General features: G+C 49.3%; 1 protein-coding gene and 1 pseudogene across 1 annotated transcript; one reads left to right on the top strand and one right to left on the bottom strand.

The window, feature by feature from the left end:
- Window positions 1-6,645: 6,645 nt before the first annotated feature.
- Window positions 6,646-7,366, bottom strand: LOC109945136 (uncharacterized; annotated as a pseudogene).
- An 11,235-nt stretch (window positions 7,367-18,601) lies between these two features.
- On the top strand, window positions 18,602-23,575 carry LOC103650833 (squamosa promoter-binding-like protein 2). Its single transcript, XM_008676419.2, has 3 exons — window positions 18,602-20,375; window positions 21,841-21,971; window positions 22,580-23,575. Exons 1-3 carry the CDS (start codon window positions 19,987-19,989, stop codon window positions 23,287-23,289), a joined length of 1,230 nt encoding a protein of 409 aa, XP_008674641.1. The 5' UTR covers window positions 18,602-19,986; the 3' UTR covers window positions 23,290-23,575.
- Window positions 23,576-23,829: the final 254 nt, after the last annotated feature.

Here is a 23,829-nt window from a genome sequence, read left to right as displayed (position 1 = left end):
CAAACCTACATGGCTTAAAATGTTTATTTAAGCACGGCACATAGCTTTTATATCACTCCATAGTAAATGATGCATCAATTGAAAATTTTGATCTCTACAAGTTGTATCATTTAACTTATATGTGCCAAAGTTAGGATTGTAGATAATTTGCCCCTCTTGATATCAAATCAAAGTGCATGTCTCCAACAAGTATTCAAAACTTGTATGCACACCTTTAGGGGGAGATTACTCTATAATCTAACACTTTGAGACTAACACCTTTTCAAGTCTATTTTATGTGATAGTCTCATTGTAAGGAAAATAAGGTCCCCGGAGAAAGACAACAATCTTCCACTGCAAAAATCTCCAAGAACTCTCATGTCTCTCAAGCTCATCATTGACTTTCAATTGGTATCTTTTGAGACTACTTTCAGTATCATTTACATGTCTTCTCCAAAATTTGATTAGACTATATTTCATATCATATGCTTCCATGTTGCAAAAATGCATAAGTAGTTAACTCATATTCTGTTACCTATGCATAAGGGAAGTTAGTCTTTTCAAATCATGTCTTGCACCTCTAATTTTCACATGCTTTTTCCTAAGTAGAGGGTCTCTGTCAGGGGGAGTATTTCTTCATCTCTAAAGGGGGAGAAATCTCTTTCTAAAGAGAACACTCATTTAGGGGGAGTAATCCTTTCAACTGATATCATTCACATGGTTTAATTTAATATCCTTCTAGTGGTATCATTTGAAAAATTTCTTGATGAGGGCAAGCTTTTATTTACTTCCTACATGCTTTTAATGTCTTCCTTTTCGGTGGTTGATTCCAAAGGGGGAGAAGTTTAGGGACCAAAGCAATGAAAACTATATCAAACACCAAACACCAACAAATTAAAATTTTATATCTACAAATGGTTTTTCCAGTGGTTTTGGTTATTTGGTCCAAAAATAGGAAGTAAGTGAATTATGGAGTTAGGGGGAGGCTTAAGCCCATAACTTCACATTGTGGGGACAATCATGCATCTTAGCAAGTAGATTGCATATTTTAGTACAAATACTTGTATTATTTGCTTACTTTGGTTGTGTTGTCATCAATCACCAAAAAGGGGGAGATTGTAAGGAAAATGGACCCCGGGCCATTTGGCTAATTGAGTTTTGGTGTTTGATGATTAACACAACCTGTGGACTAATATGTTTGCTAGTGTTTATTATTATAGTTCACAGGATGCAAAGAGAATTGGACCAAGGCAATGAGGATGAAACACCTCAAAAGAAGACATAAAAAGATGCATAGGAGTCCAATACTCAAGAACAAAAGAAGCCCGAAGAAATCAGCGAAGAAATCCAAGATGAGGGCTGTCAGCCAGCGCCTGGTGGCGCACCGGACATTGATGTCCGGTGTGCACCGGACTGTCCGGTGAGGCACCGGACAGTCTGCGCAGAGAGGCCGCAGACAGGCACTCTCTAGCTGTAGCACCGGACTGACCGGTGTGCACCGGACTGTCCGGTGTGCCAACGGGCAGACGACAACGGTCGGATCCAACGGTCGACTGCTACAGGCGCCAACGGTCGGCTGACGTGGCGTGCACCGGACATCTACTGTGCAGTGTCCGGTGGTGCACCGGACTGTCCGGTGCACCCAACGACAGAAAGCTGCTGCTTTCTGTCCAATGGCTAGTTGGGGGTGTGGAGGCTATAAATACCACCCTAACCGGCCATTCTCGAGTGTGAGAGCCCAAGCAACATACCAAGGCATATAGTGCACATTTCCAAGAGCTCAAACACCCAAGTGCTTAATAGAATCACTCGGTGATTAGCGTAGGTGCTTTGCGAAGTGCTTAGGTTAGTTAGACCGCTTTAGCGCTTGCTCTAGGTGAACCCTAGTTAGTTGAGTGAGTTTAGATAAACCTCACAACCCCTCGGCTCTTGTGTGAGTCGTTGTAATTGTACCGAGTGGGGCGAGAGTCTTGCGAGACCGTGACAACCGCGTTTGTGTCACGACCGCCACCGTGTACCGGAGGGAACGAGGCCCGCGGCGTTTCGGCCGGAAGCTCGATAGTGGAGACGGCGGGGAGCGTCCGAGAGGAGCCGGAAGCGGAGCACCACTTGCGCGTGGAGAAGGCCCGCGGCTCTCTACGGAGTTACTTGACCGTGGTGCTTGGCCCTCGCGTGGGCTTCCCTTTGCGTAGGGGCACCAACGAGGATTAGTCGGGACCTTGCGTGGTTCCGGATACCTCGGTAAAAATACCGGCGTCATCCACGAGAGTTTGCTTCCCTACTTGGCTCTTTACATTCCGCATTTATATTAAGCATTTAAGTTTCAATCTTGTAGTCATACTTATTTAGTGTAGATTGAAACTTAGCCTTTGCGGTAGAGATAGCAACACTTAGACAAAACCTAGTTTGCACATTCTAGTTTTGATTATTTGCATAGGTTTTGCTCTAGGGATTTAATTGTGGCCTAGTTTAGTAAAAGTTTTAGAAGTCCTAATTCACCCCCCCTCTTAGCCGTCACCCGTTTCCTACAGAGGTTGTGGCAGAAAAAGTTGTTCTATAATGTAAATTATTCCCTACGCTTTCTTGAGTTCCTTGGTCAGCGTCCTATTCATCGTATAGACTGGATGATCGACCCAGCTCCTAAATTCATAAACTATGTGGTCACGACATCTAACCGAATTGATGAGAAGAAGCGACTCAATTTGTTCGGTGTGCACGTTGGCGTGGACTAGACTTGGCACTAAGTGTGAAGGGCGTTAAGCCCTCGAGCAGCTGGACCGCGACTACGTAACTCATATCCGCCGTCCGTCTTCTCCGGCGAGGTATTCCTCCGTCGTAGGCTTAGAGAGTACAGGGAGATGGGAGATTAAGGTGATATATTTCTTATTCCCTTCATTGCCTCATGGTTCCATATAAATAGGCCACTGACCCGACCAACTAGGTAACTTCTAATTTAGGAAATGACTTATTTGGAAACCAACTCCCCTACAATTAAGGCCTATCAATTTGGCCACTAATCTAGCCACTTTCCTTGGACGGACCTTCCTTGGCTGAGCTCCTGCTACTTTCCTCTTTGGACGAACCTTCCTTAGGTGAGCTGCTGTTGGCGCCCACCTTAAACGCCCTAGCCTCAGCCCTCCTAGCGTCGCGAGCCCGCGTGTAGGTGTGACCCCACATGACATCTCTCCCCCCCCTCAAGGTCCAGTTCGTCCTTGAGCTGAAAATCTGGGTAGGTGGCGCGAAACTTGTCGAGGTCCTCCCAGGTCACCGAAGTTTCTGGTTCGCCCCACCACTGGACCAGCACCTGTTGAACACCCTGTGCCAGGCGAGTGCGTTCCACCCGAGCTAGCTCTGGAACAATCGCCCCATGATGGATGTCGGGTAGGGGCGGTGGGGTAGATGGAGGTGCACCTACAAACTTCTTCAGGGTGCCCACGTGGAAGACGTCATGAATGCGGGCCTGTGGTGGTAGCTCCAGGCGAACGGCGACGTTGTTGATCAGCTCGATGACGCGGTATGGCCCTAGGAAGCGGGGCTTCAGTTTGCCCGATGTCTGTTGTGGCAGTGAGGACGGAGCTCGCTGGCGAAGTCGAAGGAGCGCCCAGTCGCCGACTGCATGTCACTGGCCGGTGTTGCTTGTCGTAGTGGCGTTTCTGCACCGCCTGTGCCTGCTCGAGGCGATAGCGCACATCGGCGAAGAATGCCTTGCGCTCCTCCATGTTGCGTGCGACCGCATCCACCCTTGTTTCACCAGGCTCATAAGAGTGGATGGAGGGTGGGCCACGACCATACACCACCCGGAATGGCGTCTCCCGTAGCGAGGACTGGTATGCCGTGTTGTACACGTATTCAGCCCACGGCAGCCAGCGAAGCCATTGTCGAGGACGGTCGCCTGTGAAACAGCGGAGGTACATAATGATGACGCGGTTGGTCGCCTCCGTCTGGCCGTCTGACTGTGGGTGGAAGGCGGATGACATGTGTAGCTTAGTGCCCATGAGCCGCATGAGCTCACGCCAGAACATCGAGGTGAACACCGTGTCGCGGTCGGACACCATGGATTGCGACACGCCATGGAGGCGTACAATGTTAGCGAAGAAGGCCTGCGCCACTGACTCGGCGGTGTATGGGTGGCCGAGGGCGATGAAGTGGCAATACTTGCTGAAGCGGTCGACGATGGAGAGGATCACCGACTTCCCATTGACACGGGGCAGTGCTTCAATGAAGTCGAGGCCGATGTCTGCCCAAACGATGGTGGGAATCGGTAGTGGCATGAGGAGACCTGTCGGGTGAAGATGCTCCGACTTGTACCGCTGACAAGTGGGACATGCCCGTACGAAGTCCTGCACCACACTCCGCATGTTGGGAAAATGGAAGTCACGACGGAGGCGGTGTAGTGTGCGTTGGACGCCCTCATGTCCATCATTATGGATAGCCGCCACAATCTCCTACAGAAGTGGCGAGGCCGGTGGGATGTACAGGCGCCTGTCGTAGAGAACCATGTCGTTGGCCACCGCCCATGGATCAGTGCGTGTGCCTACCCTGACTTCGTCGTGGATGGCAGCCAGAGCGGGCTCAGTAGCTTGGGCGTGTCGGAGGCGGCTGATGAAGTCGAAGCGGGGAGCTGAGATTGCCTGGAGAGTCCCCATGCCGTCCTCGTCGGTGTCGCGACGCGATAGCACGTCGGCCACCGTGTTCGTTGCTCCTGACTTGTACTCATCGGAGAAGTCGAACCCGAGGAGCTTGCCCACCCAATGATGCTGCGAAATGGTCGCCAGGCGCTGATCGAGGAGGTACTTAAGGTTGTAGTGGTCTGTCTTGATGACGAAGCGTCACCCCCACAGGTACGACCTCCAATGTCGTACGACAAGCACAAGCCCGATGAGTTCGCGCTCATAGGCCGCAAGGGAGCGATGGCGGGGCGCCACAGGACGGCTGAAGAAGGCGATCGGATGAGCCTCCTGTATGAGCACCGCAACGAAGCCATAGGTGGACGCGTTGCACTCCACGATGAAGGGCATGGAGAAGTCCGGTAATGTCAACACCGATGATGTCGTCACTGCCCTTTTGAGGGCACTGAAAGCGGCGGTTGCCTCGTCGAACCATACGAACCCCTCTTTCTTCAAGAGTGTCGTGAGGGGTGCTGCAATGGCACCATAGTTGTGGACGGACTTGCGATAGTAGCCTGCCAAATCGAGGAAGCCACGCATGGCTCGCGCCGAACGAGGTTGGGGCTAGTCGTGGATGGCTTGGACCTTCGCGGGGTCCATAGCGACGCCAGCCGCTGAAATGACATGGCCGAGGTAGGCGACAAAGTCAACACCAAAAGAGCACTTGGACCTCTTGACAAAGAGTCGATGCTGGCGCAGGGTGTTGAGGATGACGCGGAGGTGCCGGAGGTGGTCCGCCCATGAGGTGATGTATATCAAGATGTCGTCAAAGAAGACAAGCACAAACCGGCAGAGGTAGGTTCGCAGGACATCATTCATCAAAGCCTGGAATATGGCTGGGGCGTTGCACAGCCCGAACGGCATCACCAGGAACTCGTAGAGGCCATCGTGGGTGCGGAACGCCGTTTTATGGACGTCCTCCTACCGCATCCGCACTTGGTGATACCCCGACCGCAGGTCCAGCTTGGTGAAGAGGCGTGCGCCATGGAGCTCGTCGACGACCGGAATCGGAAACGCTTCTTTGACAGTGAGCACGTTCAACACGCGGTAGTCGACGCAGAAGCGCCATGACCCGTTCGGCTTCTTGACGAGGATGACCGGGGAAGAGAACGCTGAGTCACTACGGCGGATGATGCCCTGGTCGATCATGGCGGTGCACTGCCGCTCAAGTTCGTCCTTGTGCGTCGTAGGGTACCTGTACGGTCGCACCGCCACCGGGGAGGAGCCCGGCTTGAGGACTATGTGGTGCTCGTGGCCCCGTGTTGGAGGTAGTCCGATCGGCTCGGTGAATACATCGGCGAAGGCGTGTAGCAGCCCGTCGATGAGGGTGTCGTCAGATGTGGTGGCTAGGAGAGTCGGCGCGGATGGAGGTGCCACGCCGCGCCAGCAGACGTCTCGCCCCTCCCACTGGAATGCCATGGTTCGGGTGGTGAAGTCCCATACAATGGGCCCGAGCGTGGCCATCCAGTGCATGCCGAGGACGACGTCGTACCTGGCTAAGGGCATTACGAAGAGATCGACACCGAATACCATGCCGCCCATGTTGACCCGAGCTTGGCGAAGAACACCCGGGCAGGCCACGCGCTCTCCATTGGCCACCGTTGCCGTGAGTCGAGGCCGCGGCTCGATGGTTAGCCCTGAGTGTCGCGCAGCCGCTTCCCCGATGAAGCTGTGTGTTGAGCTCGTGTCGATGAGCACGACGAAAGTAGCGGAGGCGACGATCATTTGCAGTTGTACCGTATTGCCGACGAGTACCCCTGCGACGGCGTGAAGTGAGAACACCGGCGTCTCCATGTCGGGGTCATCCCCTGTGGCGGACTCGTCGGCGGTGTCCAACTCGACGCCGTTGATGTAGAAGATCCACGTACAAATGCGGTTGTGCCCCCATGTGTAGCGCTCGTTGCAGTTGAAGCAGAGGCCCTGCCGACGGCGCTCCTCTTGCTCCTGCATGGATAGGCGTTTGCGCCCATCTGCCATGATCGCAGGCGTGGCTGCCTTCTCAGCCGACGGGGCAGGGAAAGCTAGTCGCGGTGCAGGGGTCAGCAGTAGGCCATGGGGCGCGCCCTTGGGAGGCAGCGGTGTATATTATTCCCGAAGCTCCAGCTGGCGCGCTAGGCTCATGGCAGCCACTAAGGACTGCAGGTTGTGTACTTGGACGTCAAGGCTGAGCGGGGGACGGAGACCCCCGTGAATAGTTGGACCCGTTGTGCCTCATCGAGGGGTCCTACACGTGGAAGGAGCGCCTAGAAGCGGTCCTGATAGTCCACGACGGACCCCGTGCGGCGGCAATCAGCCAGCTCGAAGAGAGGCGCGGCGCGGAGAGGAGGGTCGTAGCGCAGATTGAGCAACTCCTTGAACCGGCGCCACGATGGAGTACCCTCGTCCGTCTGGACCTGTATATACCACATCTGCACCTCGTGCTCCAAGTTGTAGGATGCCATCCAGACCTTCTCCTCCTCCATGATGCACTGCTGATGGAAGTAGGATTCACAGCGGTTGATGAAGATGAGAGGATCGGTTTTACCATCGTACCGGGGAAAGTCCAGCTTTTGGAACCTCGGTGGCCGGTCCCCATGGTGCTCTCCGTAGCCGATCTTGTGGCCTGAGGTGGACGTGCGGTCGACTGTGAGGCTGGCGATGGCCTAGGCGTTGGCCGTGACGGACGCCTGCAGTGACTTGAGAGCCTCGGCAAAGGCCTTGAAGTCGTTGGAATCGCCCATGGCTGGAACGCAGGACGCCACAGAGGACGTTGGTGAGGTGGCGGCGGCTGGTGTAGTGGTGGACTGGGAAGAGGATCCCCGGGATCGTGATACCAGGTTGTCAAGGGCGTTAAGCCCTCGAGCAGCTGGACAACGGCTACGTAACTCGTATCCGCCGTCCGTCTTCTCTGGCGAGGTATTCCTCCGCCGTAGGCTTAGAGAGTACAGGGAGATGGGAGATTAAGGTGATATATTTCTTATTCCCTTCATTGCCTCATGGTTCCATACAAATAGGCCACTAGCCCGACCAACTAGGTAACTTCTAATTTAGGAAATGACTTATTTGGAAACCAACTCCCCTACAATTAAGGCCTATCAATTTGGCCACTAATCTAGCCACTTTCCTTGGACGGACCTTCCTTGGTTGAGTTGCTGCTACTTTCCTCTTTGGACGAACCTTCCTTAGGTGAGCTGCTATTGGCGCCCACCTTAAACGCCCTAGCCTCAACCCTCCTGGCGTCGCGGGCCCGCGTGTAGGTGCGGCCCCACATGACACTAAGTCACCCCTAAAGGACAAGACCAATTATGCCTAGGAGTACGGGGGCGATCGGCTCTTCTCGGCTTTCTGAGTTAAAGTCTGACCCATAAACGAGCTTCTTGAATATCAGTGTTTTCTGGGTACCCCTAGTGCATATTCTTTATAGTGTGGTCTTCAAAAACCTATTTTGACCTATAATTTTTCAAATAATATATAATTTATAGAAACAAAAGTTTGATGATTAGAAAATATTTCTAAATAGAAACATAATGTAACTACTTTTGTAGTTTAAACTTTTCAATTGCTTGGGCTAATTGTTGGTAAAACAATTAATAAAGTTTGGATTTTGAAAACATCTCTAGGTCCTATATTTTAGGACGAGGGGAGTACCGTACAATTTGTCTCACTTATTTATCCGTCGCTTTCTGAACGACATGAATATCTTGATTGTACCATCTTTATTCACTTGAAAGAAAACAACCCGCTCAATAAATATAGCTAAACAATCATTAAAACATTGATTATAAAAATAATTACAATAAGTATTAGTAGGTAATAGCAATAAGAACAAGTTGGTGTGGATATGCAAAGTAATAAATGTAATGTGTGGAATGTGATTCTTGCATGACCAATGTTTTCAACCCTTTAGTATATTCTTTCATAGTTCATATATGGAAGGTGCACACAAACCAAAAAAAGTCTAATACAACTACCAAACAAGTCTGATATACACTATTCCACTAAAGTTTCTCTTCACGAATCTCTCACAGGGAAAGAGCACAAGAGCCCTTCACAACAACGATTAGAGCCGGTGATAATCTTCAATAGTCGTTCAATGATCCCACAATCATCAACACACTAGGTGATGACAAATACGAAGAGTTGAGGCGTATAATCAGCCTAGCTCACTCAACTAGCACCACAAGATGTATGAACTCAATGTTGTGCACTAGAATCACTCCAATCTCACCCAAGTGATGAACTATATGTTGCAAGTGAGTGCAGTGTGTTTATCAAGCCTCAACAGGTGTATGCAAGTGTTAGTGGTTTCGAGATGCTAGACAAGGCTAACCAAGCAGTCTATTTATAGCTCTATAAAGAAATGTAAACTTTACCACTAGAAGCAATAAAATTGGGGGCACCAGACATGTCTAGTGTGCCTAGTGTTGCATCAGATACGTTAGTGCCCTTCTAATGGCTATATGCATAATAATTATAAACTACCTGTTAACACTTGTTAGAAATTAAGTGCAGTCACCAGACATATCACTAGATACATCTGGTGAGTTTTAAGGAAAAATATCTAGTTTTAAAAGCTCTCTAAGTGTCCTATTGTGTATGGTATCTGGTGCCACGCCAAACATGTCTAGTGTCTGATAGAGCTATTGTGCATGATTTACAAGCTCTCTGAGTTCCATGTCCGGTGCACATAGGACAATATGGTCCATGGCTAAAAATGTGAACTAAAGCCAAGCTATTCTCATATCTGGTGTCATGTCTGATGCCTCATCAAGCATATTCAGTGCACACTAAATATCTGCATTGAGAGAACTTTTGCATCTCTTTTCTAGCGAACTAGCCCTCACATATTTTGCCAAACATGTTAGAGACTATTTAGTATTTTCAAAATGTTTTCAATAAACCTTTTTGCTTTTCTCTCACGTGAGTCACTTAGGTCTATTTGAAATGCTTATTAATCCAAACCTAGTGGCACTAGATGACTAAGTTGTTCGATTATACTCTCCTCATAATAGTATGACCATATATCCTAAATATAATCACAAGTACTACTGCGTCTTCACCAGTAAAACAAAATTCTTTAACTTATATCTTTGTCTTGAGCCCTTCCATTTTTCTTGTCTGTCCTCTTTTCATGTTGAGCATTTGTTCATCCTTTGTGGCTATCAGCATCCTATTTGATGGTTGCCAAACTTTCTCATACTATGGATATAGACTATCTCTTTCACGATACTTAGAGTATAGGTTAGTCCTTTAGTAGTCTCAGTTACTAAAACTGTACATGGAGCTTTCAACTAAGAGTGCATGATTGACAAGTTTGGTATCCATGGCCCTAACACAAATAGTCCATCCACTTGGTGCTCCCTCAAACCTAACATGGGTTTAGACAGTCAAATATCGTCATTTTGCATCCCTCTTAATAGAAATACATATCTATTAACTCAAGTTAAAATAAAAACAAATTTCAAACTGCTTGAGTTCACCTTCAACAAAACCATATGTGACTTCATCCTCACAAATTTCAAACCATATTTTAATCTTCAACATTAGAGATTGCCAACATGTCCATTTTTATTGTTGTTTGAGCAAATCCATCTTAAGCACGTGACTTCATCCAATTTGACATATGTGATATAACATTTTCTTGCTTCATCAATGATAGACTAAACATAAGTGCTCTCTTCTTCTCCATAGTCATGGTTCTTGGGCACCCAAGTCGTCGTTTGCCCTTCACCTACGCCTGGTCATTTGAAGTTTTTTCGTTTCTATCTTCATCCTCACAAGCCAATCCAGTCATACCATCATGATCCGAATCACCATTAAACACACAATGAATTTCGTATAATGAAAAATCATCCTCATCAACATTGATTTTCATAGCAAGATGTCCAAATGAGACCATTCCATATGCACAAGACATCATATCTCACATACTAATTCAAATACGCTTGCTTTCGTATGAACCATAGATGCCACATAATATATAAGCCATAACGTGAACTTCGTTTGCATTGTTCTCATGTGCTTGGACTAGATTGCTCTTACAACAACATCGTTTTGGCTTTGTACTCCATCACTATATGGAACACATCAAGTCTGCCTTCGCAATTGAGCCCCTTGTTACAGTTTAAATGATACAACACATAAATCCAAGTGTATATAATATAATCAATCTCATGTTTAGTGTCTAGCAAATTTGTTAGACCCTTAATTGTGTTTCATTCAATGATCCAAACCTCACTAAAGGGCTAGACGCACTTAAGTTACAGCAAATTTCAAGGTAAGTACAATAGATGTATAGTGATGTATTTATATATCACGCGAAAAACTAGCTAGCTAATCGCTATGTCATACTCCTTTGGTTCCAAAATAAGTGTCTCCATATGATATTCGTTTCGGTCAAAATTTACCAGGCTTAGCTATATTTTTAGAAAATATTTGTAACGTTTATACGCCTAATAAATAAATTGATTACAGAAATAGATTTAAAGATATTATCTTGGGAAAGCGGGAATTAACATGTTTATTTTCGGATGGAGGGAGCGTATATATTTGCGTTACAGCTGGTCTTGTGAGCAGTAGCCGTAGCTCAATTAGGTTCAATCATCGATCGGGCAATAGGCATTATTGTTTGTTAGCTAGCGTCGTGCGTGCGTGCATGGTAGTACGGTACTCCTCTGTTGTATCATATAATCGATCGCGGTTCACATTTTAGGCGGTCCTGGTCCTGGTCTCCCTCGATCAGCCAGCAGCAGCACTTCATCTAGATGCATTTCATTTCATTCCATTCTAGACGCGTGGAAAGTGGACTTTGAAATCGTAGAGAGGGAAGGCCAACACCGGCCAACTCCTCCTCCATGATCCAGCATGCGCGCACGCACGCACTGCACGCGCGCGCCATGCAGCAACGCACGTGCAGGTGCATGCACCGCGTGAGCCTGCGTGGGGTGTACTACAGTGCCCCCCCTGCCGGATCGGATTTTTGCACTGCATTCGGTAGGAGTACGTACGTACGTAGCTGCCGCGCGCTGTCATGCACGTACGACGCAATGCAAGCAGCAGGCACACGATGTCAACGAGCAGTAATATAGGCTTACTAGCTGCTTTTACTTGTATACATATCCCGTATATATACATGTATTAAGAAAAGCCGCGCGCGTAGCAGATGTCGACGTATTATAACTTAACGGTTGACGACTGCACGTACGTACGTAGTCACACTGTTTTTGTGACTGGGATCGATGGATAGATGCTTGGTGGTGCTCTTGGCCGTACCACACTAGCTAGCTGGAGGGGAGCATCGATCGACGACCCATCGTCATCACGCGTACGCATGCACATGCACGCGCGCAATACCTCCCGCTTCATTGATTTTCTTCAGTTTAATTTGGACTTTTGTGCGCGCGCATGCAGTTAATGAGTTAAATGATTGCGCAAGGGAAGGGACGAAAAATGGAGTCACAAGTACGTTCATGCCAGCTTGGTTGAACGACTTTGGAAATAATACCTGCAGCATATAGTACTTTATTATTACTGTGTATAACCTCCAGTCCTAAAATAGACGATTCTATACATAGGAACAAAAAAAACACACTCGATTCTCGTCGTCCATTATACTTTTCTCTTTCTTCAACTAATACGTAATTTTAATTTCTCAACAGATCTCTATCTCTACTTTCCTCTATTATATTTCTCTTTATCATATTTTTTTTAACTCATTGATTTTCGTGCTCGGACCTATAAGCTAAGGGCCTGTTTGTTTACCCCAATAAATTATATAATCTGGATTATTTTTAGAGGATTATATAATCTGGATTATATAATTTAGATTATATAATTTGAGTAGTCATGTTTGTTTACCCAGATTATCTGGCGTGTTTCTGTTGGGCGGTGGGCTTCTCCGATCCGATAGGCGCAAAAACGATTCGGTAGATTATAATGGCAATGATGGGTAATTTCTAGGAAACTTGAAAGGGTAGTGAGGAAGTGGGAAAAAAATAATCTGAAATAAGCACCTCCTCACTTGCTTATGGATTATCATAATCCAAGGGGTTAGATTATATAATCTGGGCAAATAAGCTAGACTGTTTGTTTGCCTCTTAGGATTATTTAATCCAGATTATATAATCTGGGGGGTAAACAAACAGGCCCTAAGACCATTTTATTTTTGAGACGAAGAAAACGCAATAACAATCCATTGCAGAAGAATATATAGTTTGGTTAGAAACGATCGTACAACGTCGGGCAAGCACGAGACTGACACACCACACGTACCCGCACGTTCGGCCGGCCGGCCGCAGCGCGATTACAGGCAGCAGTAAGTGTGGATTAGTATGACCGTGCAGGGCTGTTCGCCTCACTTAAAAGTCACCTGTTCTACTGCTGTAACAGTAATTTATAAAGATAAAACACTATATAAACAGTAGAAGCTGATACGGATTAAAGCTTAGTGAAAAGACTGAACTTGTGGATAGGTCATAGGCACCAACCGATCATATTCTATAGCTATCTCTTATCATATCTCTTATCTCATCCTTCATTTTAAACTTCACTATGTAAAAAGTATCAAACAATGGCATCTACAATTTTGCATCCCTTATTATACATGATCTACCTGTCGATGTTCAGACCCGAGGGCCTAATCAACCAATGAAATAATGTTGTGTATGCCCTAACTCAGATGGTGATACAAGTTGACACGAGTTTTTTATCCTCATTCGGGCAAAAAGAGATCCTACTTCCAACAGAGGGGGATGAGACTTATATTATTTGCTCCTAATAAGTGCTTGCAGTAGGGAATACAAGCTGAGCGGGAGAGGGAAGGATCCCAAGTCCCTGGGATTGATTGAGACAAGTGTCAATACCGTGGTGGAGGAGAAAACCGTGAAGTGTTCGCCTGCCCTCCTAAAGTCGTAGGCTATCCTATTTATAGCCTTAGGAGGGGCTGTCCGGAGTACTGGAGTTGGCCATGCACTGTGAGGAAATGTCATCATGGTCTTGTAGACGATATGGTCTGCAGTATGGCTTTGTACTTGTTGCTGACTTGTGCTCGCTTGATTTCTGCTGAGAGCTGAGGCCAGAGCCGAGGGCTCGGTCACGCACCCGAGCCCTCCTGGCGAGGGATTTGTCCATACCGTAGTGGTTGACACATTACTAAGTATGGTAAAAAATCATGCTCTGTAGTGTCTGATAATGTTAGGCACCTTTCCGTTGCAGATATTGAGGTTAGAAACACTAGTAGAAAAGAGCTCTAAGCTGACAAGGTTTAAGTGAAACTTATAAAATTTTGACTAGCATTGACTATTTTGTTATGTAGTTTTAAAACCAATATTTATATGCACTGATTTGTCTTAAAAAGTAATTTTATAACTAATATTTAAAACCAATACTGTTTTATAACAAATATTTGTTTTAAAAACTAATATTTAAAACCAATAACGTTTTGAGCAAGGCATAAGTCTGCCCGAGGTCGCGACCGAACCCGCTCTAGGATTTTGAAGATGTGTGTCATAGTTGAAGGAGTGGCCTCTTGTGGGATTCACAGGGAGCAGGTAGCCGAAGCCGGGCTCGGGTGATGCGGAGTTTGACCCGAGATCGAGCTCTACTTCGAACGAGACAGAGTTTGCGACCAAGGGCTAGCCTGTACCCTTGTCGTATTGTATGTCCCGTCAGGAGTTGGCAGATGGCGTGCAGGAATAGTGTTTGCATGCATAATCATAGTTGGTGAATCTTTGACAAGTCTACGATCTTGTTACTCATGTACACATGTAACCCTGTGTAGATTAGGTAAGCATATTGATTGCTGCTATTCCCGGTGAACTTTGGTTGAGTCTTGTTCCAGATTTGTCTCCTTACCGGAGGCGGATAAGAAAGAAGAGGCGGAAGAGATGGAATAGGAAATAATGAAGAAGAACAAAACTTTTTTTTTCTGTTTTTGTTGTCGGCCAAAAAAAAACTTTGGACCGTATTGGTGCTTAGTGTTTGGTTACGGAGTATGCATGGGAGACAGGGCTTTGAGTTGATTTCATGTATGACATAGTATGGCATAGTGACTAAAAAAATGCTTAGAGCTAGTTTGGTAACACTATTTTTTTTAAGAATTTTTATTTTCTAAAGTAAATTAGTTCATCTTCTGTTGAAAAAATGGAAATCTCATAGAAAAAATGGAGTTTTTAAACTAGTCCTTAGATGCTGAATTATTTGCCTCAGTAAAATCTACCGGACGGCATGGAGCCGACTATGCGTACACGTCACGTATATGCCGGCCGGTATACGCCAATAATCCATGCATGCGACGTCATAGCCGTCGTGGAACTGAGCTGTATATACGTGACCCCTGTCTGGTGGGTGTGTGTGTGCATGCATGCATGCATGGCGACTAGCTATCCCGGCAAGATAGGTCCCCGGCCCCTTGGATCGGCCGTGCCGGCCGGCACAGGCGCGCTTACGGACTGACAGCGGAGGACGGCCGGAACCGACGGCCCTTCCGTCCGGCCTACCTAGCCGCGCACCAACCGCAACGGCCGCCGGGAGGACCACGCTGGGGGGCTAGCTAGCTAGTTCCGCCATGGGCGCGCGCGGCCGCCCTGCACCACTTGGCGCGGTCAGATGAGAAGAGAACAGAGTGTGAACAGTGGACTATGCGCGGCGAGCGAGGGCGCCACCGGACCGGAGGGGAAGCCACACGCACGCATGCAGCCCGCGGACCGCGGTACACGCGCGCGCGCATTCATGCATGCCGCGGTGCATGGCTTTCCGGGCGTGACCGCGTTGCGAGAACACTGTTGCCGTGCTGACCACCACACACCACACGCACGTTGCCCTCCTGCATTGTGAGATGCTCGCACGCATTACTACCGCCTCCGTTAGAAAACAAAATGTACACTGTTAAACATATTCTGTCACTAGTCTAATGGCATGTCTACTATATGGATGGTTCTTATTGGTATTTTTTATTATTTATAAGATTTGAAGCATGTTTATTTCTACTAGTATGCGCTTGAACTGCATGCGTGGGCGACCACGACCACGACCGGCCAAACGAGGCAATGGATGGGACTCGCTCACTCGCTGACTTGACCAATCGTAGCCGGCGGGCCGGCCGGCCGGCCCGGGTGGCAGTGGCAGAGCGATCGCCATCATGCATCAGGGCTACTACTAGAGCTGCAGACTGCGACGCCGCAGCGATCCATATCCATGCATGCTGCGCGAAGACAGAGGGTGCAACACCACACGACACGACACCCATGATGGCGGCAGCGGCACCGCGCGACAGACAGACAAGCCGAAGCCGGCGAGGAAACCCAAGCACGCAAGGCAGCAGGATCGATCGGTCAATGCAGTGTCGCTGCAAGTCGTTGCTGCGTTTCAAATGTGCTAGCTGCAGCTGCATGCAGCCGTTCGATTCGGGGGTTCCGTTCCACTGTATAACGGTCAAAGACTCGAAGGGAAGGCCGCACGCCATGTTAGGCAAAGCAAATTGTTGCCTCATGCCTGCCAGCAGATCCTACTACTCTATTGTAGTACGTACGTACAAAGTAGTAGCACCTCTCTACGTACGCTCGTGCAAAGTAGAATCTACAGTGCGTGCGTGCGTGCGTCGTCTTCATGATTGAACTGTGCCTCCAGCACGCAGTGCATTGCAGTTACCCCGTGGTAAGTTCGTTCGCTGTAGAACGTAGTACTCGAACACTCGGTAATATAACTTGCTGTGGCGCAGGCAGCGTACGTATAGCGGCAGACAGACCAGTTTCATCAGAACCCCATGCCCATGGTGGTGGCGCATCCACATCTCTGACATATGGCTCTTGCTACGCTACGCTGGCTACTGTACCGTGTCCCTCCCTCTGCAATGCCTGCGGTACTTGTCCTGTGAGTCAGTCACTGTAATCTCAAAGCCACAGCCAGCCAGCCACCCAGCCAGGCAGGCTCACGTCTCAGATCCTCTTCTCTGATTCTTTTCTTCTCACGAGGCTGCAAAATCTCTGCCTTGCTTTTGGTTAACACAGGTGCTCCTGGATCAGGCCCTTGTTTCTAACAAAAATACAAAAAAAAAAACACCACTAACAAGTTTGCTGGTCTGTCAAGATGGCTCCATATACTCCAACAAGTACCTCTAAAGGATCATGTACCCTAAATTTAAAGGATAAGGTTATCATCTACTCTTTTCAGCAACGTACTCTAAACGGTCGTTTAAATTTAGAGAACGCTGATGAATCCTCTATATATAGAGTTTCTCTAAACAGTTCTCTATTCATTTGAATACTTTAAACAACCGGTTTAGCAAAACTAAAATATGTACAATACATTTAAGAATATGACAAATACGTATGTACAAAATTAAAAATTAAAAATATCTCTAATATAGGTATTTATGTATATAAGACGTGATTTGAAGGATGTTGTTGGAGATGAAGAAAATATAGAAATAAAATTTTTTAGAGAAGACTATAAATGAGAGATATAATAGATGAATATAAAAAACTATTGCTGGAGACGGTCTTAACCGGAGGAATCGCTCCTGGCTGGCTGCAAACCACGGACCCTCGCCACCAAGGCAGCACCTACGTGTTGGTGAGCGGGCCGGCCAAAGATAGAAAGATAGATAACCACGTTCTGTCCCTGTGCCTCTCTCAGAACAGTACGCGCGCGACTCTTTTTTTCTTGACCATTGGTCAGCGTGTGAAAACTAGGAACCAAACAGTACGGCATCGCATCACTACTACGACTAGAGCTAATCAAGACTTGGGAACTTGGACCTCACGTAGTTCCATAGCTGCATCGGCGGCAGCGGAGATAAAAATAATAATAATCCTCGTCAGGGGAATAAAACTATGCTCTTAATTACAGTCCTCTCCCTGCTGAGCAAATTGAAAAGAAAGGCGTAGATACAATACACTTTGCTTCGCTAGAGGGACCACGTCGTCAACCCAACACAAAGGAGCTAGGTAGAGAGAAGTCGACCATGCACACAGCACATTCTTCACACCAAGGTGCTTTAAGAATATATGTTACTTTTTTTTCGGTCGAGGCTGTAAACAAAGCCGTCCGCTAGCTGCTCACAACTAGGAGTATATGATATCGGTTTGTTTCTGTTCCATGAAAGCCAATTCGCCGGTTCCGCTTATTTTATGTAAGCGCGGAACCTGTATTGTACTCTTATCGCTACAAAAGGTGAAAAAATATATATGGATGTTCAGTACATGTCGAGGCGAATCTCGGAAATACTATCGTATTCGCGATGCGTGGTACCAATGCTTCTCGCACTCTTGACGCCGTTTTTAACAATTCTATTATATGCTTCAATCTATACCGACTTCTACTGTATTTATAGTGTCTTGTCTTTGTGGATTGTAGCTGTAACGGTCCAAACAGATAGCTTTAGTCTGATCAAGGAAGAAAATGAAAAACACATGCTAAAATGTTTAAACCTTAGAATCTACTAAGGGTAGCACAGCAAAGGAAGGAGAAGTGCTAGGAAAGAAAGGCTCTACGGACTACGTAGATTGTCTATCATATCAAGCTCTACGTGAGTGTGACAGTGACAAAAGGGAAAGAAAAATACATGCTCAGATGTTCAGACCTCAGGACCCAAGAATAGCACAGCAAAAAAAAAAAAAAAGAAGGAGGAGACGCCCTAGAAAAGAAAGGCTCTATCTACCGTGGATGTGGGCATATAAGCTCATGCATCTCATGACACGCGCTTTTGGGAGTGCATGGAGCAATATTGGATGATGCCGTGGTGCGCTCTGGCTGTGGTCTGTGAAACATGACCATGTCAGCTGGGACGAGGCAGCATGGCACAGTAGCACACAGCAGCGGCAGCGGCAGCACAGCACAGAACACAAAAACGCAGTAGGGAAAAGAAAGAAGAAGACAGGAGAAAAAGCTGCTCCTCCTGCCCCTGCGCCTGCCTAACCTCCCCTCTCCTCCCTTTTTTCCATTGCTCCTCCATGTAAATCCAGCTCTTTCCCAACTTTTGTACTTTTCCCCCCCCTGCCCTCCACCTCCACTCCACCCCCGCTACAAAAGGTGAGAGGGAGGAGGAGCCTCTGCACTTAAGTTTTATTAGTCCTTCTCATCAGCCATCAGAGCCCCTCTATCTCCGGGTTTCTGTTAACGAGTATTGTATTTTAATTAGGAGGGAGTGGTTCAGCTGGTGCGCGCAGTGGTAGCTCTCCTCATCTTTGCCGCCTTGCCCATTTGCTGGCGCAGTGACTGAGCTTCCTTGCAACCCCACTTGAGAAGAAACCAATCCTCAAGCGCAAGGAGGCAAGGCAAAGCCTACTCATAGGGGCTGCCGAGCTGAAGGAGCAAACCGGAGGAAAAGGCAGTAGTAGCTAGCTAGCAGCAACCACCAAAGAAGGGAGAATCCTCCACCTTGCTCTTGGTGGATGTTCTTCACTGCATTGCCTTCAGCCACTCCGTCCTCCGCTTGCTTCTTGTTCGAGAGTGGTACCTGCTGCTGCTTCTTCTTCTTCCCTTTTTATCTCTGAAATCTTTTGCCACACATCCATCTGCTTGCTGCTGTGTGTCTGTCTGTCTGTCTGATTCCTTATTTCCTTCTCCTTCTCCCTCTCCCACCTACCCTCCCCAACCACACATCACACCCACACACTGTATGTTTACTGCCATTGGTAAGAAAATAAAGAAGGGGGGAGTCGAGTGAGCAGTGGGAGGTGCCCCCAGCTCGCCTCTCGGGTCTCGGCAATTATTGCCACCTTTGGAGTTTGGAGTCCTCCAATAGGAGTCTCCTCCGTCGTCGTCCTGTTCCTGTGCTGTCTGCAACCACTGGCACTGCCCCGCCCCCTTCCCTCCTCTTCCTTGCCTTCCCTCGCCTCGTCCGCCTTTTTCTCGGAGGAGAGGAGGTGCTTGCTTCCATCCATCCATCCGTGTCCTCCGCTCGCTTTAAAGCTTAACCCACCGCTCTGCCCGGCGGGCGGCCGAGCACCCAAGAACCCAGCCCCTTGTCTCGTCCCTTCCTTTCTTGCCGCTCCCGCCCGCTGCTCTTGGATTCTTTAATTGCATGCTGTTGCTGTTGCTGCCGCCGCCGCCGCCGCCGCTGTGATCTCTCTCTCTCTTTCCCGTCCTCCAAAGCTTTTTGGTTGCCATCAACTTTGCTTTTGCTCTCTGGGCGAGCAGTACACAGCTGTTGTTCCGTCTCCAACGGCCTGCGCACGCAGCAGCAGCCAGCAGAGCAGAAAGGCCTCCCAAAATCCACCATTTCGGAGCCGGCCGCCACCAGCGACGGAGGTGCCTGCCTGCTTGGGTTGAGTCCCGAGGAGAGAGCTGCTACTCCCTGTGCAAGGATCCCGACAACAGGCAGGCACGTACACGCGCGTCGGCCTGGGGACGGGCTGTCGCCATGGACTGGGACGCCAAGATGCTTCCTGCCTGGGACCTCGGCACGGTGGTCGGGCCCAGCAGCAGCGGGGGCGGCGCGCTGGACCTGAAGCTGGGCGCGCCGACGAGCTCGAGGGCGGTGCTCACGGCCGCCGCCGGTGCCGCGCCCGCGCTGCCGTCAGCGAACCCTCCTCCGCCCCCGCCTCCGCCGTCGTCGTCCGCGCCGGCGAAGCGGCCGCGCCCGGGGCTCGCGCGGCAGGCGGTGCCCGCGTGCTCCGTGCAGGGCTGCGACGCCGACCTGTCCCGGTGCCGCGACTACCACCGCCGCCACAAGGTCTGCGAGGCGCACTCCAAGACGCCCGTCGTCACCGTCGCCGGCCAGCAGCAGCGCTTCTGCCAGCAGTGCAGCAGGTACGCGTATCTCTGCCCTGCCGTGCTCGTGCGTGCCCTCCGCCCGCCCGGCGCCCGCCCGCCCCATGCATCTTGTTCTTTGGACTTTGGATTCCATTCCCTTGCCGTCCCCCCACGACCCCGAGCTCCCATGATTCTCTTTTGGTTCTTTTCGCTCAATAATTTAACCACTCGTCGTACGACGAGCTCTCTTGTACATGCAACAGCTCGCCGCCCATGGATGGCGTGGCGTGGCCATGGGTGTCGCACCGCATCATGCATGTTTTCTTCTTGGAAGCATTCGTCTCGTCCGCGTCCGCGTCCGCGTGGGGGTGAATTTCGTGGAGAATTGCCGCCACGTCCAGCAATCCACTAGACCCTGCTTGCTTATTAGGCGACCAAGAACTACTCGCCGTCAGCTGTTGCTACTCCTCCTGTCGCTTTTCCTACTTCCACGGCCTAATTAGCCTTTGGCGCTTGCAACTGATGAACGTTGCGGTGCGCCGCCGGCAGCCAAGACTTGCGGCATCCATCTGTGGTGGGTTCGGTCAAACGTAAGAAGGGAATCTGCTTTGCTGAACGCTGCAAACCGCGGACCGACCAAAGATCCAATTTTTATGCAGAAGTTGGAACGGGACTCCTGCCGGAACTGGGATTTGGACGGCCAAACCTACGGTGCTAGCAGTAGAATTCAGCGTGGCAGCCGGACTTGCGTTCTTACGGTTGTTATTGCAGTAGATAAATAGATAGATAGACAGACAGAAACGTGCGATTGGCCTGGACTGGGCACTCGCCATCTGGTCCTGAATTTGTCAAGGTCTGAACTGAACATCTTGTGAGCTGTGTGTGTGTCACCACACCAGCGTCAAGCCGTCTGCTAGCAGCCGGTGCATGCGCTGCGCACCCGTGCTTTCGGGGGCGTGTCCCTACAATGCAACAAGGCAGGTGCAATGGAACTGGACTTCCGTTCAGTTCAGGTCCATGCCTTGGCTCCCGTCCTTGTCAGTGGCAGGCTCACTCACTCACCCGGACAACAATTTGCTCTGTTCTCCGGTGTGCGTGCGTGCGTCCCTGTCGTCGTTGTGGTGCGTGGCTTGCCCATGCTTTCCACATCCCATATGTTTTTTTCCAACTCAAAAGGCTTCAATCAAATGCATCTCGATCGTGTTGTAGAAGACGATGATTTCTTTGTCGTTATCTTCGCTCAGATTCCAGATTCATCAGTCAGGTCCCAAAATATCCCAGAGAGAGCGTGTCGTGAAGGTTGCGTGGTTTATTTTAGTTTCTGAAGAAGAAAAGAAGTGGTCTCCTTAAGGTCAACAGTGGCATGTTCTTGCTTGAATTGGTATAGCTGATCATGCCTGTTGGGGTTGGTTGACAAGACCCACCCAGCTCACCGGCAAATAGCATTTTCTTTGCGGCTAACTGCACTGTTGCTCGTGGCAAACTCCTTACCCTCTGTCGGTGGAACTGCTTCTTGCTGCAGGTTTCATCTGCTCGGGGAGTTCGATGAGGTGAAGCGGAGCTGCAGGAAGCGCCTCGATGGACACAACCGCCGCCGCCGGAAGCCGCAGCCGGACCCTCTCAACCCCGCCGGCTTGTTTGGCAATCACCACGGTAAATTCACTTCTCGGAGCACACCTTATAGTAATTAGTGTATTGTTTTCTGAACTGAAGCTCAGCTTATCAGACCTACGGAATCAGTATCTTGCATCCAATTGATCATGTGCTGATCTGAGTCCTGTCCTCCTCGCTCCTCACCTGTCACTTGACCACTTGACTGGCAGCACTGCGAATTGCGATGCAAGCAAACATTTCACACGTTGCTTGCAGGTGCTGCCTGCCATCCAATATGTTATTTTTTCTTCCCAGAATGGTAGGCCACCAAAAGGAATTTGTCAACCATCAGATACTTCACTGCCATGATGAATCATGAATGTAGACTACCGCTCCAAAGCAACCGTAGTCTAATTAGCCCAGTATTTCCATAGTCATAATTGATGATCAGGAAAATTTCTCTGAAGTTGCTTGCCTATGAAGTATCTGAGACCAGCTAAATGACGTCATAAAGCATGCTAATAGCAGAAACAAACGGACTTCGTTGCATCCTACCATGGATTATAGCTCAGTGACATTTGATGCATTGCCTCGTCGTTGTTGAATGTTGATAGTGGCCAAACATCTGATCTGACCCGTGTTTGTTTGCCCATGTCGTGGTCGTGCAGGAGTGACAAGATTCACGTCTTACCCGCAGCTCTTCGCGGCGTCCATGGAACAGCCTAAATGGTCGGTGGTCAAGACGGAGGCCGACGTGTTCCAAGACCAGTACTACCCGGCCGTCCACCTCAATGGCGCTGGCGGCGGCGCCATCGGCTCCCACTTCCACGGCAAGGAGCAGAAGCACTTCCCGTTCCTGACCAGCCACAGCAACGGCGGCGGCGGCGGCGACGTGGCGACCGCCGCGGCCCTGGGCTGCCAGCCATTCACCATCACCACCACGGCGTCCTCAGAGAGCGACAGCAAGCAGAGCAACGGCAACTGTGCTCTCTCTCTTCTGTCAGACAACCCGACATCAGCACAGACGGCCATGATCCCTACTACCGCGCAGTCCCTCGCCGCGGCGATGCAGTACGGCGGCAGACTCCCTGGCAGCGTCAGCGTCAGCGGCGGCGGCGGCGGCGACGTCTCCCTCACCGGGATGTCGTACATGAGGGTGGGAGACAGCAGGCAGGCGTCCATTCTGACGGCGTCGTCACCCGGCCACGCTGCGGTCGCTTCCCCTGTCCCGGCCACCACCGCAGCCGCAACGCCGCCGCCGCCGCCGCAGCTGCTGCAGTACCACCATGGCTATGGCTACTACCATGTGAGCGGCGGCGAGCAGGGCAACAACCCCGACGGCGCCGCCGTTCACGCCCTTCCCTTCTCGTCGTGGTAGACGAGCTCTCCTGATGGAATCATGTGCGCTAGGCAAGCAGTTGCTCTCCTGTGGTTCACCAAACGTATCGGTTGTAATAGTAGGCTCGATCATACTGGAAACCGTGACAAGTTGTCCATTTTCCAACTTATCCTGATAGGTCTAATTTATGGAAATTCTTCCTAAGTTATTATGATTCGGAACCGTGTAAAGATTCCAATCCTGTTTTGTTTGAGTTGGCAATCCGCTTGCTCATTAGAGCATCTCCAACAGAATGGGTAAAAGCTCCCCAAAACCATTTTTAGCACAACCAATCCCATCTCCAATAGAGTGTTATTCATTTCCCAATTTTTTCGCCACCCGCGTCCTCCGGTTCATCCCCCATATTTGGGCAAACCAAGGTCCCCAAATCCACTCACGCGCGCCCATCGTAGTGATTTCCCACGCTGTTTCCCAGCTTCGGGTTGATTTGGTGACAAGAGAATCACAGGAAGAGGATTGATTTGGTGACAAGAGAATCACAGGAAGAGGATTGAGGGGAAAATAAACTAATTTCCCACT

This window comes from Zea mays, chromosome 3 (genome assembly GCF_902167145.1).
Source record: "Zea mays cultivar B73 chromosome 3, Zm-B73-REFERENCE-NAM-5.0, whole genome shotgun sequence".
NCBI lineage: Eukaryota > Viridiplantae > Streptophyta > Magnoliopsida > Poales > Poaceae > Zea > Zea mays.
Note: the sequence above shows the minus strand (reverse complement) of the source record. Positions and strands in the feature narration are given on the sequence as shown.

Bases quoted from the DNA above. Each gene is read 5' to 3' on its own strand.
- LOC103650833 (XM_008676419.2), top strand. From the start codon at position 19,987: ATGGACTGGGACGCCAAGATGCTTCCTGCCTGGGACCTCGGCACGGTG. The intron at 20,376-21,840 runs GTACGCGTATCT...TTCTTGCTGCAG, and splicing joins TTCTGCCAGCAGTGCAGCAG to GTTTCATCTGCTCGGGGAGT. The intron at 21,972-22,579 runs GTAAATTCACTT...GTGGTCGTGCAG, and splicing joins CTTGTTTGGCAATCACCACG to GAGTGACAAGATTCACGTCT.